This window comes from Echinops telfairi, unplaced genomic scaffold, assembly GCF_000313985.2.
Source record: "Echinops telfairi isolate 266 unplaced genomic scaffold, ASM31398v2 ScPeMD7_3533;HRSCAF=4204_0, whole genome shotgun sequence".
Taxonomy (NCBI): Eukaryota; Metazoa; Chordata; class Mammalia; order Afrosoricida; family Tenrecidae; genus Echinops; species Echinops telfairi.
The window spans coordinates 42,122,081-42,134,469 of NW_022107431.1; the positions used below are offsets into that span (position 1 = coordinate 42,122,081).

At 53.7% G+C, this 12,389-nt stretch overlaps 1 protein-coding gene across 1 annotated transcript in view; it reads right to left on the minus strand.

The window, feature by feature from the left end:
• Positions 1-12,389, minus strand: part of FYN (FYN proto-oncogene, Src family tyrosine kinase) — a 186,299-nt gene that overhangs the window by 17,143 nt on the left and 156,767 nt on the right. The window contains exons 3-4 of the mRNA XM_045294613.1: positions 7,543-7,800; positions 2,675-2,771 (exon numbers count right to left, since the gene is read on the minus strand). Coding sequence (XP_045150548.1) covers positions 2,675-2,771; positions 7,543-7,789 — 344 coding nt within the window. The 5' untranslated portion in view covers positions 7,790-7,800. The remainder of the gene's footprint in view (positions 1-2,674; positions 2,772-7,542; positions 7,801-12,389) is intronic.

Sequence of the window (12,389 nt, forward strand, 5' to 3'; positions counted from 1 at the left end):
TTTTTTTTCATAACCTTGAAAAGGGGCATTTAATTGGCATGTAGGATGAGGAATTCCACCAGCAAGAAGGAAGAATTTCAAGGGGGCGGCTGGGGGCTAGAAGCCTTAGTAGTGTTTTTTTTCCTAAGAGAATGGGCTCAGCGGCTCAAAGCCCTTTGTAAACAGCAAAGGCCATACATGCAAATCACAAAACACCGCTGGCACTAGATCAGCTCTTTCTCCAATGTTTCTCTACAGTTTCAATTCGACAGCACTGCAGATCTTACACGGATTAACAGAGGGAATGGGGGACTCTGGCCAAATGCTACAACCTGAGACATAGATCATCTGGAACCCAACGGGAACTGCTCCCCACGAAGATTACAGCTGAGAACCCACTCCATCTTGCAGGGTCCGAGCCAACAGCACCCACGATGCCTCGGGACTTACCTATGAGAATCTACAAAGGCCTTTACGATTTCTGTGCAGCCACGAGGGCCCCCTGGGGCATATTTCAGTACCCAAGAGCTGGAGGAATCTAGAATTCAGAGTCAGAGAAGCAGTCACCGGAGAACCGAAGTCCCGATCCAGCAGTTGATTTGAGTGGATTCTGTCTCTCGGCAGCCCTGCGTGTCAAGTAGAAGTGGGCTCCCCTGGGTTCTCAATGGCTGCTTGTTTGGAAGCAGGCCTTTCTCTTACGGTTGCTCTGGGTGGACTCCAACCGCCACCCTTCTGCTTAGCAGGAGAGCATGTAAGCCCATTTCACCACCCACGGACTCCTCAGTGAGCAACGAGGTATCATAATCAGAACAGATCAAAGCCTGATTCCCTCCTCCCCCACCTTGCAGCCAGCCTGGCCAAGGCTGCACACAACGGGGAGAGCCGAGTCCTCCTCTCGGGTGGTAGTTCCGACGAGACCCAGTCTGAGCCGGGACCCAGGATTCCATCTCCACACATGGACCCTGGCTCTGCCACTTGCTGGCTCTGTACACTCGGGCTGGGCCCTTACTGGCCCCAGGTTCTTCATGTGTGGGGCCATGGCTACGCGACATACGCTGTCCAGCTGCTCTGAAGATTCAGGGATGCCATTTGTAACGTAGCACAAGGCTGGCCCATGACAAGCCTTCCAAAAATGGCAGCTGTTGGCTATTTTAGAAAATTCCTGCTGCCACGTGAGGGGGGGCTCGGGGTGGGGGCTCTTTCTTGACCCGGGGGCTGGCGGTGGGGGTGGGGGCAGGGGGAGAAGGCAGCAGCTGTGCACTTACGCTGTTTGCACATTTCCGCATGTTTTTTAAATAAAAAGTGGAAAGGACCCTGCATGCGGGCCTCAGAAGGAAGCTCTTCCCAGGGCACCCCAGGGAAGGGGCGGGCTTTCTGAGGGGCCTGGGGGAGTTCCCGGATACAAGGACCTCTCCTCTCCTTGTTCCTGGGCAGGAGAGCAGGGCTACCTCTCACCCTCTCTCGCTCACCCTGGAGGAGAGCCTGTGAGCCAGGCGACAAGCCCCCCCGCAGCCACCCTAACTGCAGACTGCTCAAAGAGCAACCCAGATGGTGCTCGGAGTGCTGGCCTAGCCCCCAGCCCCTGGGTGGCACTCCTTCCTGCCCGCCAGGGCCGCCCTCGCCTGAGGTGCCTGCTGGCAGGGTGCACCAGGCCTGTCTTGCTGCTGCCAGGGGCGCCGCCATTTTCTTTGGAGTCAGTATTTTTCTGATGGGCCCTCATCACGCATCCTGCCTCAACCTACTTACTATGTTGTATTTGAAAACCACAGGGAAATCTGACCCATGTTTGTTCTTTCTAACTGCGTTATGAACGTAAGGTCTGAAGAACAAGCCATTCTCGTTCTTGAAACATCCCAACTGTCTGCGTAACTGGTTGCTCCTACCGGCCGCCTTCAAAGCACACGCCCTGCAGTCACTCATGATGGGGTGACATCCCGCACCCTCTCATCTCCCAGGGCTTTCGGACAGAGCGGAATTTCACGAGGGGAACCGCCTGCACAGACTGCCCGGGGTGGGATGTTGAGTAGTTTTGAAAACAGAAAGACCTTCCTGCCAGTCTTCAGTGAGGACTTGGCGGTGTTAACTTTGGAAATGCGAGGACAACTGCAAGGCAGATGTCAGGTGGGCGACCAGGAGCTGGAATGACTCAGGGGCTGCCACCATAGGCTGAAACTCGCAACAACTGGAGGGTGGCGCAGGCCCGGGCAGGGTTCCCCGGGGCAACTGTGAGTCGGAACCCACTGAGGGCACACGAACAAGCGGGGTGCCAATCTTTGGAGACTCTAGGTTTGTTGGAGGGGAATCCTGGTGCTTTTGCAAACTTTAGAAACAACATAAACTAAAATCATCAGCCCTGCTACTATGATCTCTTTCTAAAAGTTTCCTGGACACTGTTGCTGGCGACCATTGTGTCTCCATGTGACAGAGAAGAACTGCCTCACAGGCTTTTCTTGGCTGTCATTTCTGGGGGAGCAGATTGCCAGGCCTTTCTCCCTCGGAGCTGCGGGGTGGGTTTGGGCACCCAGTGTCACGCACCACTGCGATGGACTGTCTCAAATGACACTGCTGTGAAGGGCTGAAGTTAGCAAACGCTCTTTTCCCATTTCAGGTTATCTGGAAAATGGTAGGCAGAAAGCACAAGAAATATGTTCATGCTATGAAAGGCAGCACCCCCCACCCCGCCTCCCCAACTTACGAGCTGTTCAAGATTTGAAACTTTTCTCCTTTCTGAAAACTCAGGTCATCTTCTGTCCGTGCTTCATAGTCATAAAGGGCCACAAACAGGGTCACTCCTGATGAAACAAAATCAAAAGCGGAGAGATTATTACACAGGGTGGGTGGGGGGCACGAAACGGACTCCAAGAAATTCAGCCTTCCCCCACAGCGCGTTCTCTAAGTCCGCATCTTGTCGGCCCTGGTAACGAACGTGGTGCAGTGCTGTCAGGACGTGTGCAAGCAGGAGTCCTAGGGGTATGTTATGCCGTGGTCTCTGTTCGGGACGCAGGGTTTGATGCAACTAAAACCTGGAATTGAAGGACTTCTCTCTGCACAACTTCTGAAGGAGTCTTTGGGAAGAGGCAGCTATCCGGTCCCAAACCAGAGAGCGGCGGCGGCGGGGTTAGGGCCCAGTCTGCAGAGCTCTGCAGCCATTACAAACACGCCGTATCTTCTGCATGTTCTTCACCACCCGGGAGCCCATGCTGGGCTTTGGGTGAAACAGGCCACTCTTTGCCCTTGCTCTCATAGGCATGCCCCTTGCAGCAGGAAACGCCGCCTGCAGCTGGGGGACGGGTGGGCTTTAGAGGAAACCCCCTCTGTAATGCCCAATCCCAGTTAGAGGGTGGGAAAATTGCCCTTGGCATCAGCAGTTGCCTTTGCACAGGTTTGAGCTGCCTGGTGCTACTACTCTCACTGGACCCCCTCCTTGCTCTCCTGCTACCTTGAGCCCGCCTGCCTCCCTACGGCACTCGCTCCGGCTCACAGGCTTGGGTTCAGGGCTCCTCCTCTGGCTGAAAATCCCAGAGGGTCCCCCAACATTTCCTATCAGCAGCAGAAATGCCCAGCTTCTCATGTGGCCTAGGGCTGACTGTCTCCATAGAGTGGACAGGATTTGAAGAGGTCTCTCTGGTGGTGATTCTCACCTCCTGGTATTTTTACCCTCGTGTAAGCCCCTCCCCGTTGAGGGTGAGCTGAATCGAGTGACCTGCTTTTAACCAACAGGACACGACGCGGGTGATGGGAAGCCACTTCACTTTGTGACCTGGGTCCCGTCGGCCCAGACTCTACAGCCACCTCAGCCTGCACACGCCGGTGAAGCTGAGGGACCGTCTGACCAGGAACTAAGTAGTGGCCTCTGGCTGACGTCCAACAAGGGGCTGAGGCCCCCAATCCAATGGCCCTCGAGGAAATGAGTCTTGCCCGCACGACGCGGGTTTGGAGGCAGGTCCCCATAGCCAGCGGGCACATCTTGGCTGCAGCCTGTGGCAGATCCTGAAGTCGAAGAGCTGGCTAAGTCCTTCTTGGTTTCTTAACCCATAGAATCTGCGAGACAATAAGCGTTTCGTTTCTCCAAGCTATTAAATTCTGCGATAATTTCTGACACGGGATTTGACAAGCAATGCGCTCTGCGTCTCTGCCCTCTGGCCTCATTTTTATCTCCACAGCATCAAAGCCCCTGTCATGGTCTAAAACAAAACTCACCAAATGGAGCCTGCCCGTTCGCCAAGCTCCCATTGTGCTTTGCAGGTAATCCTAGGGCAAGAGATGTGTGCCTGGGCCTATTCAGGAGCCTGAGCAGGAGGCGGGCTTGTCCTTCCACCACCCCTTACCAACCCCCCTCCCCCGTAACCCCTGGTACTGGACTTCCTGCCAGAAAGTTCGCTTACAGAAAGCCTTGGCCACACAAATCAGGGCTCCTTGGGCAACCCTGCTCCTTTCTTTCACTTCCTGTGAAAGGTCAGGAAAGAGACTGGCTTCAAACAAAAATGTGGGAGCCCGTCAGGTCACGCCTATCCTCATTTAACACTCTATTAGCCGATGCTCTTCATGACATAAGTTAAAACCAAGCCCAAGCCAGCCCCATTGCATGGAAGGCCCGGCACCAGAAGACCCACACTCCCACTCGCTGCTCCTGCGCCGTCAGCGGGCTGCTCTCGCTGGTTCTTTCCCGTTCGAGGGACTGAGTGGCGGTCACAAAGTCGCGCAGACACTGCCCCTGGCTCCAGAGGCCCGGAAGGAGAGGTGAGGAGAAAGGGCATGCATAGATTATAAAGCCACGTCACAGAAGGCAGAAGGATCCTCTAACATCTGGGGTGGGGTGGGGCGGTGTCTTAACTCATCCATTCTGCCAGGGATCAGATAGATGGCCTCTGAGGCTAGATTGTCCCCCACTGCAGTACGGAGCCACCCACAGGTTTAAGACAAGGAGGCCTCGTGGCTGACTTTAATGGGAGATACCAGCAGACACAGCAGCAGACAGCCAGCACTCATGAATGGAGGAACGAGGGCAGTGCCCGTGTCTGCAGTGACACAGCCTGGGCTGGCAACCCCAGTGCTTCAAACACGTGCTCGGCATGGGGGTGGCAGGATGGGTGAGGGTGGGGGTGGTGGGGTGGGCTGGGGGCCTTTTTGGTTCTTTTCTCTGCCTGCATCCTCATGAGACAAGCCCTAGACTGGCTGGTTGCCTCTCTCTTCCTGGCCGCCCCCTCCCTTCTTTACTCCAGGTGCCTTCTGAGAAAGGGAGGAGCCCTGGTGGCATTGTGGATACAGGCTGGGCTGCGATCTGCAAGGTCAGCAGTTCGAAGGCACCAGCCGCTCCTCGGGAGAAAGACGGGGCTCTCTACTCCCGTAAGGAGTTAGTCTGGGAAACTCTCAGGGGGCAGTTCTACCCTACCCTGCAGGCTCGCTGTGAGTCGGCACCAACTCGAGGGCATGGGGTTTGGAGTGCTGAGAAGGGGGGAGCGAGGGGGAGCGTCTTAGCGTCCTTTGCCCTGCGCTATTAACTGGAAGACTGGCCCTTGAAAAGGTCACACATGGGCTCACTGTGAGTTGGGACAGTTTAAAGGACTTTTTATGAGCATTCATTCATTCACCCAGGCAAAGTACGATTTTTTAAAAAAACTCCCTTCACCCAAGCACAGTATGAGTCCCAGGGAAAGCTGGACCATCCATAAGGAAAAGCTAAACGTAAACCTATCTTTTCTACGGGGTGGGGCTTTATGCTTATGTGCTGAACAGAGGAGGGGCAAGCACCCCAAGGCTCTGGGTTGGGTGCCCTTGATAGACTGAGCCTGCCTGCTGTTGGTCACCCAAGTAAGAAAGCCTCTGCAGGGCCAACTCCCAGGTAAAACGGCCCGAGGGGAAGCTGTTCGCAAAACATCTGCCCTGAAAGGGGCTCGAGAGCCGCATGGCCGATGCTGCGTTCTCATGAAGTTTTATTTTGTAAAGAACAGGACAACTGTGGGACAAACGATGTCCCACATCCAGCTGCCCTGGTCTGTACACAGGGAGAGGGTCTGGAAGAGGAAGGGTGCCTGAGATCACTTCCACACGTGCCAGGAAACACACGCCTGCGTGCGCACAAGCTGCAGCCCAGTCAGCACAGACACGCACAGTAAACTGCAGCCCTGGGGGTGAAAGCACACGTCAGAAACCCCCCCAAACCCTAGACTGTGAAATAGATCTGCTCCGTGAACGTGCTGGATCACCTCAGTCACGTGGCACGTGAGGCGGAGAGCGAGCAAGGACAAACGCATGCAGCCAGTGTCCTTGAGGCTGGGCGTTCCCGGGGCTGAAGGTTAGGAAGCCCAGGGAGGAGGTCAGCCCCCGGAAGCGGTCCTGACACAGGGTGGGGCCCATGATTATTCTCAGGGGAACTCGGAACACGCGCACAGACCCTGCCCCGAGACCTCAGTGGGTGAAGCTCAGTATTGGCCGGAGGCCAGAGACCTCAGAGGTCGAACTCAGTTTGTTCCAAATTCATGTTGGAACACCGAGAAACTCAGGAACTACACATATGTTTCCCATAAGGCATCACAGAAAACCGAACAGTTGGTTCTGAGGCCCCAAATTTGCACCTGTAGATTAATTTTTCCAGGGCTTTAAATCACTATCAAGGCTTTTAGCCTTCTGAAAGAGCACTGTCTCGGCTACTCTGTTGCCATCGAGTTGTTTCCGATTATCCAAATTACCCATAACTTTTCAACCTTTTCCATGGTCTGGGCTGTTTCCTGGTTCACCATTTCACACCTCTGGCTGCATTTGCTGCTTTAATCACATCTTTTTTTAAGTGTTGATAATACAACTTAACCGTGTTGCATTCAGCTGCCCACTCAGACAAGTGGTGACCTGATTCAAATTTCGCAAGGATGTCTTTCTTTGACTGCCGCATGGCTCACGCTGGGCCCACGCAGGTTTTCTCGGTTCGATGACTGAGCAAAGTTACGAACACGGAGCAGATTTTGCCTGACTTTTCTGTTCGCGTGGCGGAAAGCTCGAGCTTGGAGCTGTTTGACGAGAGATAGGAGAGGTGCCACTGCATTTCAAGTGACTGCGCCATGCTGGCCTGAAGTGTCTCTGTAACACGCTGCATCTTCCTACCCTTCACCATGGGGCAGGCCTCCCCTGGAGCAGCAAGGACACCCCGCCCGGAACATGCCTGCCGCCAGCACTCTGATGTGCACACCAAGCTCCGGGTCTTGACTGGGGTGGGCATTTGGGTGCCAGGGTTCGCAGCTTCTGCGTGCAAGCCCTGGTTTTTGACCACCAGCCAATGCATGTTGTGTGCAGCCACCCCCCTCCTGCCTTTTGGTGGAGGTCTGTGCGTTGCTTGGTAGAAAGACCTGGTAATCAAACAGCCAACAAAATCTCTAAGGATCACAGTGGGTCAACCCACAACCGACCGTGGGGACGGGCACGGGACGGGCAGCCCGAGGGTCCATTGTATAGTCCGTCAGTCAAATGGCGGGCTGACAGAGCACAAACGTTCAACTGACCAAAAAATGAGAGCAACCGCCCCCCCCACCCCCACTTGCCTTTCGCCCTCTGCCAGCATTGGGGGCTTACCTGTTCCTCCTCTTGTACGCAAGGTCCCGGTATGAGACGACGAGTTCACACCCCCAAAGACGGTGAGGCCTTGGCCCCCTGCCGCGTGGAAGTTGTTGTAGTTAGGGATGGAGGTCACGCCGAAGCTGGGGTAGTGCTGAGGGGTGGGGTCTGTGCCATAGCGGTACCCGGAGCTCTGGTTCAGGCTGCCGTCCCTCTCCTCCGTCAGTTTTGTTGCTTCTTTATCCTTACATTGCACACAGCCCATTATCTAAATTCCTGCCAAAGCAAAAAGGGAGGCTGGTGAGCTTGTGCGCCCAATGTCGCTGGGTTGCTTTACTATGAAAGAAGCACACACATTTTTCTCCCGCATAGGCCAGGCCTGTGAGGGGCCCGGGGAGAAGGATGGCTCAGGGGGATGGTTAGCATGAATCTCTGTTCCTTCCTATGCGACCATCATGCTGCTTTTCCATGTCCTCTGGACAAGCAGATCATCAGAGTGCAACGCAGTAACTCTCCTCAAAACAGCCCCGCACCTCTGAAAACTCTACCGTATCACATACTGGCTCAAGACAGTCCCTCCAAACACTTAGTAGGACTTCGTCCGGTCATCTCGAGAAGTAATGTATGCTCCTAAATGGGGTCTATGCACGATCTGAACAAGCATTTCCCGGGTGGCACAGGAGGAGGCTGGCGCCCGTGTTGGGAAGGCCAGGCACAGCCTCGATACACGTCAGCCCACGTCTTCACTCCTGGGTACCCGCACAAATCGGATACGGTTTAAGCAGTGAGATGACCTCAATTGTAAACGTTAAGATATGCTTACTGGATGAAAAGAAAGTCCGCAGAAACTAAGAGATCTGAACATCCTTGTGGGATGTCATGGTAGCCTAGAAGCCTCGTGGTATAGTGGTTACAAGTCGGGCTGCAATCCTCATGGTCAGCAGTTCAAAACCAGCAGGCAGTTCCTCAGGAGAAAGACTGCGCTTTCTACTCCTGTAAACAGTTACAGATTCATAGGGGCGGGTATGAGTCAGTGTTGGCTCGATGGCAGGGAGTGAGAATGTTGCCCAAAGTGGGAGACACCCTCCCCTGGAGATGCTTCAATGATCCAGGGGGCTGTGATGGCTACCGTACCAAAGTTGTCCATTGCCAGGGGGGCACCAAGTAATTTTTTTTCCTGAAAAGCAGGTTGTTGGCTAAATAAGTTTGGGAACCAATGGCCTAGAGTAACAAAATCATTGAAAGCAGCTAATTAACATTTAAATACTGCTATTTATGGCTGTCGAGACTATACACATACATACACCAAGACAACAGTTTCTACATGTATGATTCAGTGCGGTGAATAGCTTTCTCCAAGGTGTGCAGCTATTTTCCCTCAAGCGGCCCCACCCCATCCGTAAACCCCCTGCCCGCTAAGATTCCTATCGAATTCTTTGAGATGCTGTTGTCAAATTGAGTCCATCTAGGCGGTTCTTAAAAGACCATAAAGCTTAAGGCAGATAGTTTTTTCTTTTAACTAGTTAAGCTAAATCCTTATTTGGTTTTAAGAAGACTTTAAGGGGTATTTTCGGTTTTGCGACAATAGTTTTAAGGGTTCGTCCAACCTCTATGGCTCCAGAAACGCTGGAGGTGAGACTGAAATTCTGCTGTAAATTGTACCCTTTTTGATCAGAATTCTCGTGTTAGAACCTTGGATCAAATTACTCGGCGATGTTAGCTGAGCAACAACCATTTCTTTTGGTCTCACAGCAGAACAGGCAGCTGTCCCTGGAGGCTGTTAGCCCCCCATTCTTCCCTCCTGTTGCAGGCTCTCTCTCCTCCTGTGTGCTCCAGGTGAGTGACTCAAACTCAAAGCCAAACCCCAACCCCAAAACACTCATAGCAAGTGCACTGACGCTGACTCACAGCGACCCCATAGGGCAGGACAGAACTGTCCCGGTCGGTTTCTGAAACAGTAACCCTTTCCTGGAGGAGGAAGCGTCCTCTTTCTCCCGAGGGGTGGGTAGTGGTTTCTGGAACATGACAAGCGGTTGGCAGCCTGCTGCATTAAGGACGATGTCACTGGGGCTCCGTCCAGGTGAACAGACACATCACCGTGCACGCATGGCCTCCTGCCAGCTTTGGAGATGAAGGCACCAGGAACCACACGGTGAACTCGGATGTGATCAGGCCAGTCCAGAAACATAACCTGGAGTCTCCAAACAAAGAAACCAGATCCCACGAGCTATCTGGCTGTACATAAGCAGTCTCAGCACAAAAGCTGTGAACAAACGTTTCAGATGTCCATGAGCATTTGCCACCCCCCCAAACATGTGGAAACACCCACAGTCTAGAATCAAATGAACAACATGAGCCATTGTCCCCCACAACCCTCCTGCAAACCTACTTCTCCTGGGAGCCTCCTCTCAGAAGATGGCACTACCAACCAGCGGCATCCTGGCCCACAGCCTCCTCCGCCCTTCCTGGTTTCCTTCTCACTCTGCCGGCCCCATGCCCTGCTATCCGTCGGTGTGCCACCTTCCGGATATGGTGCCTCAGAGGCTCCATTTTCCCACTCTCAGGCTTTGGAATGGGGCCCTGAACACTCTCTCCTGTCCGCTCTGGTATACGAGGGATCCTCCTGTCCCACTTCCACTGAGAGTCATCTGATTCCCCTGCCGCCTCCGGCCCCAGCTGGGCAGTGCTCTACCCAAGCGCTCCCACGGCGTCTCCCATTTCCCTCACCATGGCCCCTCTCACGCCGTGTGAAAACGGCCTGTCCACTTATCTCGCTGTACAACAGACTGTGAGCTCTGGGAAAGTAGGGTTCTGTCCATGGTCATCATTCCTCTCTTGCCTTGTGGCTCAAACCCACCAGCCGCTGCTCTGGAGAAAGATGGGGCTGCGTGCTCGGGTAGAGACTTCAGAGGCTCTCTGAGTTAGTCAGTGCTGACTCGATGGCAGGGGTTTAGTTCAGCAGTCAAAAGAAACACAAAACCAGCCAGTTGCTGCTGAGCTTCGTGCACTGTCCTTCGGATTCATGACAACCCCTCGTGGGTCCAAGTAGAAGTGTCCTCGGCAGGATGTCCAGTAGCTGGTAATTTGGGCGGGTCAAGAGGCCTTTCTTCTGAAGGGCTTTGGGTGGACCAGGGCCTCCAAAGGGCGCTGGTGGCGCAGTGGTTATATGCTGGGAAGCAGCACCCACTCTGCCTGAGACAGACGAGGCTGCCTACTCCTGTGAGGATCACAGTCTCGGAAACCGCAGGGGCAGCTCTACTCTGTCCTAGAGGGTTGCCATGGGTCAGAATCCACTCTGATGGCAGTGCGTTTGGTGTGAGGGCCTCCAATCTGTTGGTGAGCAGGTAAGAACATTCACTGTTAACTGGGGTCTCACGAAATAGTGACTGGATGATTTCCTCCCCCATGAATCCCTCTTTCACGCCTTCTTTCTCTTTCCTCAAAGCCAGTGCTGTTTCCCAACTCTGCTTCCGGAGCCTTCTACCAGCGGGGTGACTCCTTGATGCATGGAAGACTGAGAAATACAAGGTGAGTTGGCTAGGCCAGCCCACGTTGGACTGCAATACTCTGGCTGACTGAGAGGGGGCAGAACAGGCTATGGATGGAGATCCCTACCCAAACTGTGACAAACAGCCCACGTGGGACCAAAGAACCCAAGTGAGGAGCACATGACATCACGTGTAATTACATACATTTACTGGGCAGGGCACAGCTGGCACGATACAGGGAGCGGCTGGAGCCAGCTTTTCTGTGTTATCTTGCAAACCAAAGTTGAGGGGTGGGGCTGGTGGTGACACATCAGCTACAGAGACTCCCAGTGGCCCCTGTTCTGAGCCCTGCTTTTCCCCTGGGCTGGGCCGGGCCACAGAAGCAAGATCAGATAGCTCTGGGGCCCTCTTACATATTTCAATACAGAATTTTTGAATTGAAAGTCAGTTCCTGAGAATGGAAGTGTTGGGAAAGGCGCTGCCTGCAGCTGGGGCTGAGGTCACCCCATCTGGAACACATCGAGATGAACTTCAGGCCTGCCAGGTCCAGCGTGCTCCCTAGTCAGGGTCAACACACACGGTTTTAGACCGTTTACAACCGGAAATGCAAACCATCTCCCAGGCATAACCTACGGAAGGCATTCATTCTATCGTTTGTGTTTGTTGCTGGTGTTCTTCCATGAGACTAACACCTCACTCGCTTTAGATGGATTCATGGTGGAGATTTGCTCCCCAGACAAACCCAAACCCTCTGCCACTGAACAGACCCAACTCCCAGCAACCCTAGAGGACAGAGACTCGAGCTGCCCCATCGGGTCCTGCCACAGCTTTCTCCTGCGGAGGGGCAGCGAGGTTTGAACTTCTGGCCTTTGGGTTAGCCACCGAGCACTTTAAACAAGGTCCCACCAAGGCTTCTTAGAAAGCTGTGCAGAGCTGCTACAGACAGAAAACAGTTCTTGTTATGGGTGCTTTCAGAAATGATTTTTTTTAACCTAATGCAATTCGAGGAGCCCTGGGGTGCCACTGGCTAAGTGGCAGGGTCTCACCGCCACTGAGTTGATGCTGACTCATAGCGACTCGATAGGCCCCTGTGAGTTGCCGAGGCTGTAACTGCTTATGGGAGTAGAACGCCCAGTCTTTCTCCCTTGGAGCAGCTGGTGATTTCGAACTGCTGACCTTATGGATTGCAGCCCAACGTGTAACCACTATACCAGCGCTACTAAGAAAACAATCGGCAGTTCAAATCCACCAGCTGCTCCAAGGGGGAGACGAGACAGTCTGTTTCTTTCTTTCTTTTTTTTAAAACATTTTATTAGGGGCTCATACAACTCTTATCACAATCCATACACACATCAATTGTGTAAAGCACATTTGTAC